The 14937-nt window shown below is 42.1% G+C and overlaps 1 protein-coding gene across 1 annotated transcript in view; it reads left to right on the top strand.

Moving 5' to 3' along the window:
• Positions 1–12185, top strand: part of LOC117522237 (vang-like protein 2) — a 33008-nt gene extending 20823 nt beyond the window's left edge. Inside the window, exons 2-8 of the mRNA XM_034183630.1 lie at positions 4006–4388; positions 4547–4670; positions 4742–5349; positions 5796–5929; positions 6977–7112; positions 7202–7445; positions 11763–12185. Of these exons, the coding sequence (XP_034039521.1) occupies positions 4318–4388; positions 4547–4670; positions 4742–5349; positions 5796–5929; positions 6977–7112; positions 7202–7445; positions 11763–12023 (1578 nt within the window). The 5' untranslated portion in view covers positions 4006–4317 and the 3' untranslated portion in view covers positions 12024–12185. The remainder of the gene's footprint in view (positions 1–4005; positions 4389–4546; positions 4671–4741; positions 5350–5795; positions 5930–6976; positions 7113–7201; positions 7446–11762) is intronic.
• Positions 12186–14937: the final 2752 nt, after the last annotated feature.

Genomic DNA, 14937 nt, shown 5'->3' with positions numbered 1-14937 from the left:
GAGTGTGGGAGGGAATGTGACACGGCGGGAGGGAGGGAGGGACCAAACAAGTTTTCTGAAAACACTGTAATTCAATATGGCTGCTATTGTGTCGGACCCATCTGAGCTAACGCAGGTTCAGCTCGCGCCTCGGCGTGAGGAGGTAACATCGTGTGACGACTGAAAAGGGAAGAAGAGTCGGCTCCGTCTGAGGGGTCGGAGGTTTGATTCTACTCTTTAAACCTGACACTGATGACCTTTGACCTTCTGTAAGAGTGATTATTTATTGATTGATTGATTGATTTGGTTGATTTATCAACAGTTTGTGAGCAGAAACCCAAAGTTGACAGTAAACGTTAAGCTGTGACTGGTGAAGCACCGTCTCTCCAATCACAGCCCCTGAAGCTGGGAGCTCCAGCACAGCTGTCACAGGTGTCTTGGTGGCTTCCCTCACTGGACTCCTCTCTGAGCGCTCACTCGCGTTATTTATTAGGACGCCTGCTTCAGGCAGATTTACGGCACCGTCAAATGATTCATTATTGATTTCACTGATGTCAATGAGACGAGTTTGACCTTTTAGAGTTGATCATTTGATCACTGATCATTCTTTAACACTACCACAGAGTTGTTTAACACCATCTGGAGTGTGATCAAATGGACTCTCTGCATCAGAGTTAAATCAACTCAATCATAGTATCAATGATTCTGTTAGAGCTGATCAACCTGTTTTAACACTATTTGGAGTGTTACCAAATGTACTCTCAGCAATAGCATTAAATCACCTCTGTCATTGTATAAATCTACTCTGTTAAAATTAATCAGCTTTCTTTAACACTATGCTACAGTTGCTTTCATGCTATGGTAGAGTTGTTTTAACACTATTTTAGAGTTGCTTTAACATGCTGGAGGCACTTTAACACTGTGCTAGAGGTGCTACAACACTATGGTAGAGGCATTTTAACACTACGGTAGAGGTGCTATAACACTATTTTAGAGTTGCTTTAACACCAAGTTTCTTTAACGCTATGGTAGAGTTGCTTTAACGCTATTTTAGAGTTGTTTTAACGCTATGGTAGAGTTGTTTTAACACGATGCTGGAGGCGCTTTAACACTATGCTAGAGGTGCTACAACACTATGGTAGAGGCATTTTAACACTATGCTAGAGGTGCTACAACACTATGGTAGAGGCATTTTAACACTACGGTAGAGGTGCTATAACACTATTTTAGAGTTGCTTTAACACCAAGTTTCTTTAACGCTATGGTAGAGTTGCTTTAACGCTATTTTAGAGTTGTTTTAACGCTATGGTAGAGTTGTTTTAACACGATGCTGGAGGCGCTTTAACACTATGCTAGAGGTGCTACAACACTATGGTAGAGGCATTTTAACACTATTTTAGAGTTGCTTTAACACAATGCTGGAGGCGCTTTAACACTGTGCTAGAGGTGCTACAACACTATGGTAGAGGTGCTATAACACTATTTTAGAGTTGCTTTAACACCAAGTTTCTTTAACGCTATGGTAGAGTTGCTTTAACGCTATGGTAGAGTTGCTTTAACGCTATGGTAGAGTTGCTTTAACGCTATGGTAGAGTTGCTTTAACGCTATGGTAGAGTTGCTTTAACGCTATGGTAGAGTTGTTTTAACACTATTTTAGAGTTGCTTTAACACGATGCTGGAGGCGCTTTAACACTATGCTAGAGGTGCTACAACACTATGGTAGAGGCATTTTAACACTACGGTAGAGGTGCTATAAAACTATTTTAGAGTTGCTTTAACACTAAGTTTCTTTAACGCTATGGTAGAGTTGCTTTAACGCTATGGTAGAGTTGCTTTAACGCTATGGTAGAGTTGCTTTAACGCTATTTTAGAGTTGTTTTAACGCTATGGTAGAGTTGTTTTAACACGATGCTGGAGGCGCTTTAACACTATGCTAGAGGTGCTACAACACTATGGTAGACGCATTTTAACACTACGGTAGAGGTGCTATAACACTATTTTAGAGTTGCTTTAACACGATGCTGGAGGCGCTTTAACACTATGCTAGAGGTGCTACAACACTATGGTAGAGGCATTTTAACACTATTTTAGAGTTGCTTTAACACTAAGTTTCTTTAACGCTATGGTAGAGTTGCTTTAACGCTATGGTAGAGTTGTTTTAACACTATTTTAGAGTTGCTTTAACACTATGCTAGAGGTGCTACAACACTATGGTAGAGGCATTTTAACACTACGGTAGAGGTGCTATAACACTATTTTAGAGTTGCTTTAACACTAAGTTTCTTTAACGCTATGGTAGAGTTGCTTTAACGCTATGGTAGAGTTGCTTTAACGCTATGGTAGAGTTGCTTTAACACGATGCTGGAGGCACTTTAACACTATGCTAGAGGTGCTTTACACTATGGTAGAGGTGCTACAACACTATGGTAAAGACGCTATAACACTATGCTAGAGGTGCTTTACACTATGGTAGACGCATTTTAGCACTATGGTAAAGATGCTATAACACTATTTTAGAGTTGCTTTAACACTAAGTTTCTTTAACATTATGATAGAGTTGCCTTAACACGATGGTTGAGGTGCTTTAACACTATGCTAGAGGCATTAAAACACTAGACTAGAGGTGCTATATCACTATGGTAGATGCATTTTAACACTATGGTAAAGGTGCTATATCACTATGGTAGATGCATTTTAACACTGTGCTAGAGGCGCTGTAACACTATGGTATATGCATTTTAACACTGTGCTAGAGGCGCTGTAACACTATGATAGATGCATTTTAACACTGTGCTAGAGGTGCTATAACACTATGATAGATGCATTTTAACACTGTGCTAGAGGTGCTATAACACTATGATAGATGCATTTTAACACTGTGCTAGAGGTGCTATAACACTATGATAGATGCATTTTAACACTGTGCTAGAGGTGCTATAACACTATGATAGATGCATTTTAACACTGTGCTAGAGGTGCTATAACACTATGATAGATGCATTTTAACACTGTGCTAGAGGTGCTATAACACTATGATAGATGCATTTTAACACTGTGCTAGAGGTGCTATAACACTATGATAGATGCATTTTAACACTGTGCTAGAGGTGCTATAACACTATGATAGATGCATTTTAACACTATGGTAGAGGTCCTATAACAGTATGACAGATGCGTTTTAACACTATGGTAGAGTTGTTTTAACACTATTTTAGAGTTGCTTTAACACGATGCTGGAAGCGCTTTAACACTGTAGTAGAGGCATTTTAACACTGGTAGAAGTGCTATAACAATGTGGTAGAGGCATTTTAACACTATTTTAGAGTTGCTTTAACACTATGATGACGTTGCTTTAACATTATGATAGAGTTGCTTTAACACTGTGATAAAGTTGTTTTAACATTATGATAGAGTTGCCTTAACACAACTATGCTAGAGGCACTATAACACCATGCTAGAGGAATTTTAACACTATGCTAGTCATTTTAACACTATGGTAAAGGTGCTATATCACTATGGTAGATGCATTTTAACACTATGGTAGAGTTGCTTTAACACTATTTGGAGTTTGACCAACTGCACCCACTGTATCATAGTGTTAAATCGCCGCTATCAAAATGAATCAGCTTTCTTTAATACTGTGATAGAGTTGATTTAACACTAACAGAGTTGTTTTATCATAATGATAGAGGTGATTTACCACTTCAGTGGAGTTGACTGAACACTCTGAATTGATGTGATATTGCTTGGGGCCAGATGTACTCACTGTAGAGTATTTTGTTCTGCAAAATTTACTCTGGAGTTAAATGTCTGATTTATTTTTGGTCTCTTAAAATCGTGGATTGTAGTTCCTGCAGGATTTGCTGGCTCTGGATGAAGTGATCCTTCAGTCAGTCTGCACTCTGAGCTCATATTGATTATTGGCTTTCAACTCTAATACGCTGCGATCGACTCCTACGCGAGTCAAAACATGATTGATGTCCAGACATATGTGGATCTAACCATGTTCTTTCCTTCTCTTCCAGGACACAGCTGCCTCCGCTCTTCTCCCCGCTGTGACTTTTCCCACCCGTCATCCTCTCCCTCTCCTCTTCCTCTCCTCCTCTCTCTAACCTCCCTCGCTCTCCCTCCTCCCTTCTCCTGCTCTCTCCTCAACCGCCTCCAAGATAGATTCCCTCAGGAGTAAGGTTGGCCTGCTCAAACTGCCCCTGACTCTGTCCACCAAGACCATCTCTGAGCGCAAGAGTCAGGTGGGAGGAGTCGGCGAGCAACGCAGCACGGGGGGAGGAGGAGGAGGAGGCGGGGCTCGCAAAGCCTGCTTACCGCCGACCCGAGACATGGACAACGAGTCGCAGTACTCTGGCTACTCGTACAAATCCTCCCACTCACGCACCTCCCGCAAGCACAGGTAGGTCCGAGTGTTCGCCGAGACAGATCGGAAAGTTCCGCGATACCTTTTCACAACATGTTGATATGAAACGTAGCAAACGCGGTCTGTTGAGTGTTTCTTGTCGTGTCCGGAGCTTTTTCACATGCTCGTCAATGCATGTTGCTTTTGCCTGAAAGGGATCGGCGGGACCGTCACCGCTCTAAGAGCCGAGACAGCAGCAGCCGTGGAGACAAATCAGTTACGATCCAAACTCCCGGAGAACCGCTGCTCGATGCCGAGTCCACCCGCGGCGACGAGCGGGTCAGTGCCACTGCTTTTTCGCGGCACAACCTCCTATTCACACACGTTGATAATTTCTCTCTGTCTTATAGGATGACAACTGGGGCGAGACCACCACCGTCGTCACCGGCACATCGGAACACAGCATCTCCAACGAGGACCTGACCCGTGTGTCCAAAGATTTGGAGGAATCAACCCCATTGGAGTGCAAACGCTTCACTGGCCCGGCATTGGGAGGCTGCCTGAGCTTCTTCGCCCTGGTCACTCCTTTAGCTTTCCTGATCCTCCCACAGGTCCTGTGGCGTGACGCTTTGGAGCCCTGCGGCACGCCCTGTGAAGGTCTCTACGTGTCTCTGGCTTTCAAGCTCCTGGTCCTGCTTATCTCCTCCTGGGCACTGTTTCTCCGCCCTCCTCGCGCCACCCTCCCACGCTTCTTTGTCTTTCGCTGCCTGCTGATGGTGCTGGTGTTCCTCTTTGTGGCGTCATACTGGTTGTTTTATGGCGTGAGGGTTCTGGAGCCCAGGGAGAGGGACTACAGGGGGATTGTGGAATACGCAGCCTCGCTGGTGGACGCCCTGCTCTTTATCCAGTACCTAGCTCTGGTGCTACTGGAGGTCCGGCACCTGCAACCGGCTTTCTGCCTGAAGGTGGTCCGAAGCACAGATGGAGCCAGCAAGTTCTACAACGTGGGCCACCTCAGGTTCGTGTGGCTGGTTGTGGAAAATTCTGTCAGGAAGTTTGCTTTAAGCTAGTCAGAGCTGCGTGGTTTGGACAAGTGGACAAGAGGGCAACACGACAATCCTGCTGATATAAACGTTAGGGATGGGAATCGAGAACAGATTCCAAATTCTCCATTTCACTGAAACTGTGCATCTTAGAAGTTATCATTCCTTGTATCAACACTGGCATGTTTTTCTGAGAGTTTTACACTGTGTCACGACAGGAAACTCTGCGTCTAACAAGAAAACGAACAGCGGCATTGACCCTGAGAAAGAATCAGGTCAATAAGCAGAGTAGATAATGTAGAAATCTGACCAGTTCCCATCCCTCAGTAACTATGAGTCTGAAGCAAAATGAGAAGACGCCAAGGGCTGATATTGCAGTATTATTATGCAGTAATGTGTGTACTCTGATGTGTACTTTCAGTATCCAGCGCGCAGCCGTCTGGGTGCTGGACCGTTACTACAGCGACTTCCCCGTCTATAACCCGGCCCTCCTCAACCTGCCCAAGTCCATCCTGTCCAAGAAGATGACGGGCTTCAAGGTTTACTCCTTAGACGGTAATGACGGCTTCACTGTGTCGTGTTTTCTATCGACCGCCTGCACAAACGGTTCTGTATGAATATTAGGGCGAAATAATAATAATGATGATAATATTATTATTATTATTATTGATAATAAGATGATTGTTAATAGTTGATTGTTTCAGCAACCATGTTTCTTTATTTTAAACAGAATGCAGGACTTTCATTTTCAGATGAAAGGTGGCCACACGTCTTTTACTGGATCTGCATGTTTTTTTGTTTGTTTGTTTGTTATGCCCTGCGGGGCATATAGCATCCAGGTTGTCTGTCCTTCCGTCTGTCTGCCTGTCTGTCTGTCCGTAACGTAGCTCGGCACCTATTGCTCGCAGAAACTTAATATTTGGTGGGTACATGCCTTGGAGGAGTACTTCACATGGGTTCAAAGGCCAGTGACCTTGACCTACTTTTAAAAAATTACCAATAGTTGCATTTGTTGAAGGCTACCGACTTTTTAAGGTCACTGTTGGCCACATCCTCTAAATAAATATCATGTCAATCTCCAATTTTTCCACTGTGTATCCCAGTTTACATCAAACACATGAGGGTTCAACCAAATACCCACCCCACACATGTACATATTCCTGCACTTTACATGGAAAATATTACTGCACATGGGGCATTTTGTGATGAATGTCTAGTTTTTTTTTTTTTCTTTGCGACTATTTGAGATTTTGAAAATGTGGAATTTTTTCTAAAACCATAATAGGAGAAAATATACCATATGTCACATGCTTACAGATGGCTGGCAGTAATTGTTTGGCCAATGATACAGCATTTGTAATTTTACATCTGTGCAACACCACAAATAATTACATTAAAAAGCAGTAATCTGCATCGTCTCTACTTTCAGCTTTAATTCAAAGCCTTTAACAAAAATATCTCATGAACTGTTCAGGAATTATAGCAGTTTTTTTACTCAGTCACTCCATTTTCAGTCCATAAGTAACTGGACAAACTATAGGAAAAATCAGCTCAATTCCAGAGATGTCAATATTTATTAAGTGATGAATTTATTGTCTGCAGAGAACACCACCAATAACTCCACAGGCCAATCCCGGGCCATGATCGCAGCCGCTGCTCGGAGGAGAGACAACTCCCACAATGAGTACTACTACGAGGAGGCCGAGATGGACCGAAGGATCCGCAAGCGCAAGGCCAGGTCAGACTCAGACGACCTCACTGGGGTCCAGGTACTCGCCAGCGGCATCCAAGGTTCTGGAGTTATTGATTATTTTTTTTATCTTCTAGGTTGGTTGTGGCGGTGGAAGAGGCCTTCACACATATCAAGCGTCTCCATGACGACGAGGCTGCTTCCTCCCCCAAACACCCCAGAGAGGTGATGGACCCTCGGGAGGCGGCTCAGGCCATCTTTGCCCCCATGGCTCGGGCCATGCAGAAGTACCTGCGCACCACACGGCAGCAGTCCTTCCACAGCATGGAGAGCATCCTCACCCACCTGCAGTTCTGCATCACCCACAACATGACGCCCAAGGTGACTGCCGGCCCCGCCCCACCGGCCGCTGGGTGTTTTACACACTCCAGTTGTTTTTCAGTTAAAATAGGGATGTTTCTGTGTAGGCTGTCAGTTGTCCAGGTGGTTTCCATAGTAGAGAAGCTTGAATCTTCGACTGGACTGGGTTGCTTGACGTGAAGACGTTTCGCTTCAAATCACAGAAGCTTCCTCAGCTAAAATTCTTGCTCTGGTAGTCTGACTTCTGTCTTGACTGTTGTAGAGATGAATAAACCAGAAGCCAACAAAAGCTGGAGTTTTTAACCTAACCAGACCCCTCCTACAGAGAGGCAGACTGCTATAGGCTAGTGACTAAGCAATAGCACCTAATTAGCACCTATTGTGGTCTAGTTAGCACCCTCCTAATGATGGGATGGAAGCCTCTCCTGATGGCTCCCTTGACGACTCTCCTGATGACGTGAATGACTCATTACCATGAACAAAAGACTGAAACTGCTTTGACCTGAGTACCACATTGTAAACAGGGGACAAAACGTGTCTCAGACCCCTTCCCCGGTTAAGGCTGGGTTTCAACTGTTTTACAAAGAATGCCTCCTTGACCCCTCTCTCAAACCATTTCTTCTCTCTGGCTAATATTTTAACTTCCTTGTCCTCAAACGTTTGGTTAGTGTCTTTCAGGTGGAGATGAACTGCAGACTGAGGTCCACTGGCACCCTCTCTGCGGTGCTGGTATAGCCTCTTGTTTAAAGGTTGCTTAGTCTCACCTATGTAGTGTTCGTTACAGTTTTCCTGACATCTGATATAATACACTACATTGCTCTGTTTGTAACTAGGGATCCTGTCCTTAGGGTGAACTAATTTCTGTCTCAAGGTGTTAACCGGTTTAAAGTAAACTGGGATTTTGTGCTGTCTGAAGATCCTCTGTAGTTTTTTCCCCTACTCCTGCTAAATAAGGGAGAGACACTCCTCTTCTTCTTGTCTCCGTCTCCTGTCTAACTGGTCTCTTTGTTCTCTGGGACTTCTGCACTTTGTCCAAGGACCATCGTGGGTACCCACATACTGTGAGGGCTTTCCAGACAAGTTGTTGTTCTTTGGCCCTTCCCTCTGCAGTTGTGGGCACCTGTAGGGCTCTGTGTTGAAGAGTCCTGATCATCCTGAGCTTGTGTTCAAGGGGGTGGTTTGAGCCAAAGAGCAGATATTGGTCAGTGTGAGTTGGTTTTCTGTAAACCCCTGTCTGGAGCTGCCTGTTCTCTCCAATCGTAACATCACAGTCCAAGAAGGCTAAATGGTTGTTTCTGGCATCCTCACGTGTGAACTTGATATTGGAGTCCACCGAGTTGATGTGTTCTGTAAAGTCCTCAACTTCCTGTTGCTTGATTTTGACCCATGTGTCATCGACATATCTGAACCAGTGACTGGGAGAGATACCTGTGAAAGACGTCAAGGCTGTCTTCTCCACTCGCTCCATGTACAGATTGGCCACAATGGGGGATACCAGAGACCCCATCGCACAACCATGAATCTGCCTGTAGTAATTCCCCCTAAACAGGAAATACGTGGTGTTAAGACAGATCTTCAAGAGTTGGCAGATGTGGTCTGGTGTGAGTTTGGTCCTTTCAGGTAGAGACACATCCTCCAGCAGTTTCTGCCTTAAAATAGGGATGAGACGTTCGTGCCAAGATGAAACAAACCAGGATTTAAGGTGGACGTCTGAATATTTACTCATTAAAATCTCAAAACGATTCAATATGAATTCACAAATGAGATGAAATCAGTAAATCAGCAAAAAGAAAAAAGAAAACATGCAAAGAATTCCAAATCATAGCATTTTGAGCAGATTTTTTTTTAATGGGGCAGGGTGGGGGTGGTTCAGTGCAACTGGGAAATCTGTTCATTCAAGGAGTCAAATCAAATCAATTTTATTTATATAGTGCCTGTGTCTTTTCTTTTTTTCTTCGTGTAATTTTTTTCTTTGCATCTCTTCTTTTTTTAATTTTTGGTTGGTTGGGGGGTGGGAGGATGCATTTAGTCACTTTATACAGAGAGTAGCGACAAATGAGAATGTGGCGCCATTTTGGGTCCAACTGTGCTGAAACACTGAATGAATCTTTTATGTCTTTTTATGTTTTCAACATTTTTTTTTATTTTTTTTTAGCATTTAACCACATACAGCAACACACCCAGGTGCAGGTGCTATCCAAATAAATATACAGATAGTTAAGATATCAAGTTTACATAAATTTACAGTTTATGATGATATATATAATTTATTTAAAACCTGATTTATGCTTCTGCAGCTCTGTAACTCTGTGTCATGACGTTGACGTGCGTAACAGTTTTAAAGTTCTCCGTCACTGGATTATGATTGATTCTGTATTAATTTGTCCCTCAGTAATCTTTTCTTTGTAATCAACATCCATTTCAAAGGTAAGCTGTACAGATTCCTCTTTTCTGACTCCGTGTTGTAAATTTGCAGACTTTTGTCAAATGTATTTGATCCATTCGTATAAATGTAATCGGCGTGCGCACTGCAAAAACTATTAAAATATAAGAGGAAAGAGTGAAAGCAGAAAAGTGTCAAATCACAGCCTTTTGCTGTGTCTGATTGTGTCTGCATGTCAGGCTGCGGGTCAGAGTCTGAACACAGTGTGAAAAAAATAAACGGTCAGGTTTTTAATCACGGAAATGACTCCAGTCCCACTTTCCTCGAATCGGCGAGTATCAGCGCGGAACTTTAATTTGTATCTCTGTTACTGGGCACGTCCAGACTGCTCTGTCCGGTACATGCAAAGGGTTTAATGGAAATATATCGCACAGAACATTTGATCCAATTTGAGTGAAAATCTGTTATACAGAATTTGTTATGTACACAGTGTTTATTACGTGAACATTCAGTAAGGTATATCTTATATATTATATTCCAATTCTAAGGTGGAACTATGCCAGTGTACAAAGGTATATCTAAATATCTAAAAAGGAAGAGTAAAATAGGAGAGTAGAAAACAGTAGAGTAGAGCCACTTAGGTGCCTGGTCTTCAGAACCACATGAAAAACATCCAGTTCATACAATGACGGTTTAGGTGAGTTTTACTGTACATGGGACTGAACAATAAATTTAGCTCTCAAAACTCTGATGAAGTCGCTTCCATCCCACACAGCTGACTTTATTTTCCCAAATTTTTCTTCTGTTGCTTCTGTTGTCATGTTGCTGTTCAGAATAAAGGGGCTCTAGATGCACCCCCACCCACCCCAATCCATCCTTGATTTTGAAGCTGATTTAGATACTTTTGGATGATAAATTTGCCTGAGTTAGTAAACAAAATAAATATCAAAATTAAGTTTTACAAATTTGTTCAAAATTATATTCCCGGCAACATTGACTGAGCTTTGAATTGGGGTTTAGTTTACAGAGTATCCATTATACACAGTACCCCATAATGATGATGATGATGTGAAGGTTTCTTTGAAATTTTTGCAAATGTATTCACATAAAAAAACTAATAAATCACATGTACAAGTACATAAGTACTCATACATAAGTATTTACATCCTTTGCCACGAAGATCAAACGTAAGCTCATGTTTCCACTGATCATCTTTGAGATGTTTCTCCAGCTTAATTGGAGTCCAACTGGGGTCATTCAGTTGATTGGACATGATTTGGAAAGACACACACCTGTCTACATATAAGGTCCCACAGTACACCTCAGAGACAGGATTGTCTGGAGGCACAAATCTGGGGAAGGATACAGAAACATTTCTGCTGCTTTGACGGTCCCAATGAGCACAGTGGCCTCCATCATCTGTAAATGGAAGAAGTTCAGATCCACCACGACTCTTCCTAGAGCTGGCTGCCCATCTAAACTGAGGGATCAGGGAGAAGGACCTTAGTCAGGGAGGTGACCAAGAACCCGATGGTCACTCTGTCAGAGCTCCAGCATTCCTCTGTGGAGAGAGGAGAACCTTCCAGAAGGACAACCATCTCTGCAACAATCCACCAATCAGATCCACCAACCTGATGGAGCTTGAAAGGTGCTGCAAAGAGGAATGGACCAAATTGCCCAAAGATAGGTGCACCAAGCTTGTGGCATCCTATTCAAGAAGACTTGAGGCTGGAATTTCTGCCGAAGGTGCAACAACAAAGTACTGAGCAAAGGCTGTGAATACTTATGGATGTGGGATTTCTTAGTTTTGTTTTTTTTTTTTTTTGGTTTTTTTTTTTAATAAATTTGCAAAAGAATCATTTATTTTCATGATGACAAATCAACATTTAGTTCAGATGCAGGTAAAACTGGAGGCTGTAATACGTTGGGGGTTTTTTTTTTTGTTTCTCTGCCAGGCCTTCCTGGATCGGTACCTGACCCCCGGCCCCACTATACAGTACCAGCAGCAGAACGGCAGGGGGCGCCAGTGGACCCTGGTGAGCGAGGAGCCTGTGACCTCTGCTCTGCGCCAGGGCCTGGTCTTCACCGTGCGGCGCCTGGACTTCTCCCTGGTTGTCACGGTAATGTCGCTGCCCTTCCTACGGCTTGGTGAAGAGTTCATCGACCCCAAGAGCCACAAGTTTGTCATGAGGCTGCAGTCGGAGACGTCTGTGTAAAGGTGGGACCCCCCCCCGATGAAGTCAGACGTTTAGGCCTTTTAAGGGCACGGGTTCATTGGGGTCAAACCTCGTGCCTCACGTGTACTCTGTTTACAAACTGGAAACACACAGAGGCCTTGACTCCTGTTTAAAAAAAAATATAATAAAAAAATCTCATTATCTGAAGAGGAACGTCTGTTTTTTTTTTTCCTGCCGGGCCGACTGTCTGACAGGAACTAGAGGATGGAGGAACACTTTTCTCTTCCTCTTCTTTGTGTTTGAGAAGCTGCTTCTTTGGACTGTTTTTATATTAAACCGTGTGACTTTTTTAAACTGACAGAATGTAGCATCACGTCCGTTTGACTAACACGTCAAAATGCCTTTTTCTCCGATTGTAAACAAACACAGAAGCGCATTCCTCTGTTCTGCCTCAGATTCTGTACATTTGCTAAAATAGGCATCTGTTCTTTTCCCCTGCACTGGTCACAGATCCTGGTCAGTGGGCGGGACCAATTCTGGAAGGTGGGCGGAGCCGCCCTGTTGTTTGGTCATGGCGAGTAACTAGCGCAGGTTGTGGTGCATGTCACACCTGGATCAAGTGGTTTCACCTCACAGTTGGGACCAAACAGCCTAATGTTTGGTAAGAGTGAGTCTGTCAGAACCATCTTATGCAGACAATAACTTAGAAACTGTAAATGCTATCATCTTGTGCACCTCCAAGTTAAAAGGGCATATAGCAAGGACAAAGTGATTAAAATATGGTGAACTTTGAGGCATCTGATTAATCGAAGAAGCAAGCCTGTGTAACGTCCCATAGACATGTCTTCCATTTGCTGGCTGCACGACCCGCATTCATGCATGCTAACAACTTGAACTCGAAACATGACGCCTAATATATGGCCAAATATGGGACAAAATATAAAACAGAACAGGAAATTAAAACTGGAATCAACCAATGGATGGATTGTTTTGAACATGGGGACGATACCAAAATTTTTCATCTGTACTGCAAATTAGTCTGATTTGTAGTATGGCACCAAAACGTTTCCAAACCTCTGAAGCACCTGTGTTTCAAACATTGCTTCGGGGAAGATATCATGTGCTGTGCTGCCACCTGGTGGGCACCAGCACCTGCCTTAAGTGTCATGCTAACTAGCTTGCACTCCTGCTATTCCAGACGTTTTTGTCCATCATCTTTATTTAAACACGGTGATACAATGCGCTGCCATTAAGTTACAACTGATCATGAATTCTTCAGTTTGATGAATGTTAAGTATTAGCATGCTAATGCTAATAAGCTGTTTAAGCAGAACTGAGCTGAATGCTGCTTTAGCTAAGAAATGTTTCTGAAATGTCCCTTTTAAAGTTATTATTTTGTCATAAGGGCTACAAACTGGTATCTGAGAGCAGCTTCTTCTGAGTGGATCAAAGTTTGTTGTTTAGCCTTGTAACGTTAGCTTACCCAGCAGCTAACAGCCTGCTGTAGGAGCCAGTCACGTACATTCACAAGCTAACATTAGCTGTTACGGTTTGAACCAAATCAAACCATGAAACAATGATTTGTTTGTTTGTTTTTTAAGCTCAGTTTACTGACACGTGCGCTTATTTACGCTAACGTCCCGCGTGAACCTCAACACGGGGCCCATGAGTCCATTTAGCTGCGCTAAATACACCCCAAAAACACAGAATCTTATAAAGTTTATTTGCTAACATTTTGCCAGAATGTCAAAGCTTCACTTAATATGAGACAAAATCACTGAAGTAAAATGTCAGTACTTTGCTTTTAGGTAAAACATGTTAAATATATTGTTACGTGAAAGAGTCTTTTGGAAACATCTTGTTTTGAATAATTTCTAATAAACTGAACTTATTTTGAGTCAGTTATTCAGAAAATATTTAAAATGTATTAATTCTACTCAAAGCTCAAAATGAATCTTAGCAGCTTGTTTAAAGATGTTATTTCACAAAATCTTAAGTGAATTTCCACTTGTTCAATTTATTTTTTTTTTTTTTACATTACAAGTTAAAAATAGTTTCATCTTTAGAAAAATTGCCATTTGAACAAGTGAAAATTCACTCAAGATTCTTTTAAATAAGGTTTGAAATTAGCTGTGAAAACTCATTTTGTGTTTTTTTTTTTTTAAACAAATTGAGCCATTTAAAAAATTTGGTGAGTCAAAAAAATCTTGTTTTATCTGAGATGTGACTCAGAACACATTTCAGTGTCCCTTTCACTTAAGATTTTTAAGATGTATTAACTAAAAAAAAGTCCTTATATATTACTGAAAGTTGATTTTTGTCTTTTATTGAAGGAATGATCTTTTTGTCATTAAGTATAGATTAGATATTTTGACTAAAAATTAGACAAATATCCTGAAGATTTTTTTCAGTGTGTTTTCACTCAGAGTTTGAATAGAAACACTGTCAAGAGATCTTTTTATTTTTTAATTTTTTTTTTTTGTCTCACACACGTTTCTCTGAGGTCAAAAATGCCTTAAATTACAATTACGGTAGAGGGAAATGTGAGTTTTTCAACTTCCTGTGCGCCTCCGGTTATCTGCTTCTTCCCTTCACACTCGTCTTCTGCACATTTTCTGAGAATCATTTTTTATTTTATTTCATTGTTTTATATTCAACCAGCTTTTTTTTATTGGGGGAAACGTTTCTGAGGATGTGTTTTTTAGTTTCCGAGTTACTCAGAAACCAAACCAATAAACTGCCGCAGGTGAAAATGTGGCGTCTGACGGAGGAGAATCAGCCACCGCGAGATTCAAATTTTTTTTTTTTTTTTTTTCCAGTCGCATAAACCTGAAGCAGATTTTTGATTGTAAGTTGTCGTGTCTCTGCAGCAGACGTCTTTCTGGGCTTAAACGAGCACAGCGAACACGCCACCGCCATCTGGCCGCCGCCTTATCCCCACACTGAAACCTCT

The sequence above is a fragment of the Thalassophryne amazonica genome, chromosome 12, assembly GCF_902500255.1.
Source record: "Thalassophryne amazonica chromosome 12, fThaAma1.1, whole genome shotgun sequence".
NCBI lineage: Eukaryota > Metazoa > Chordata > Actinopteri > Batrachoidiformes > Batrachoididae > Thalassophryne > Thalassophryne amazonica.
The sequence above is the reverse complement of the archived record's forward strand: the minus strand, read 5'-3'. Positions and strand labels throughout refer to the sequence as shown.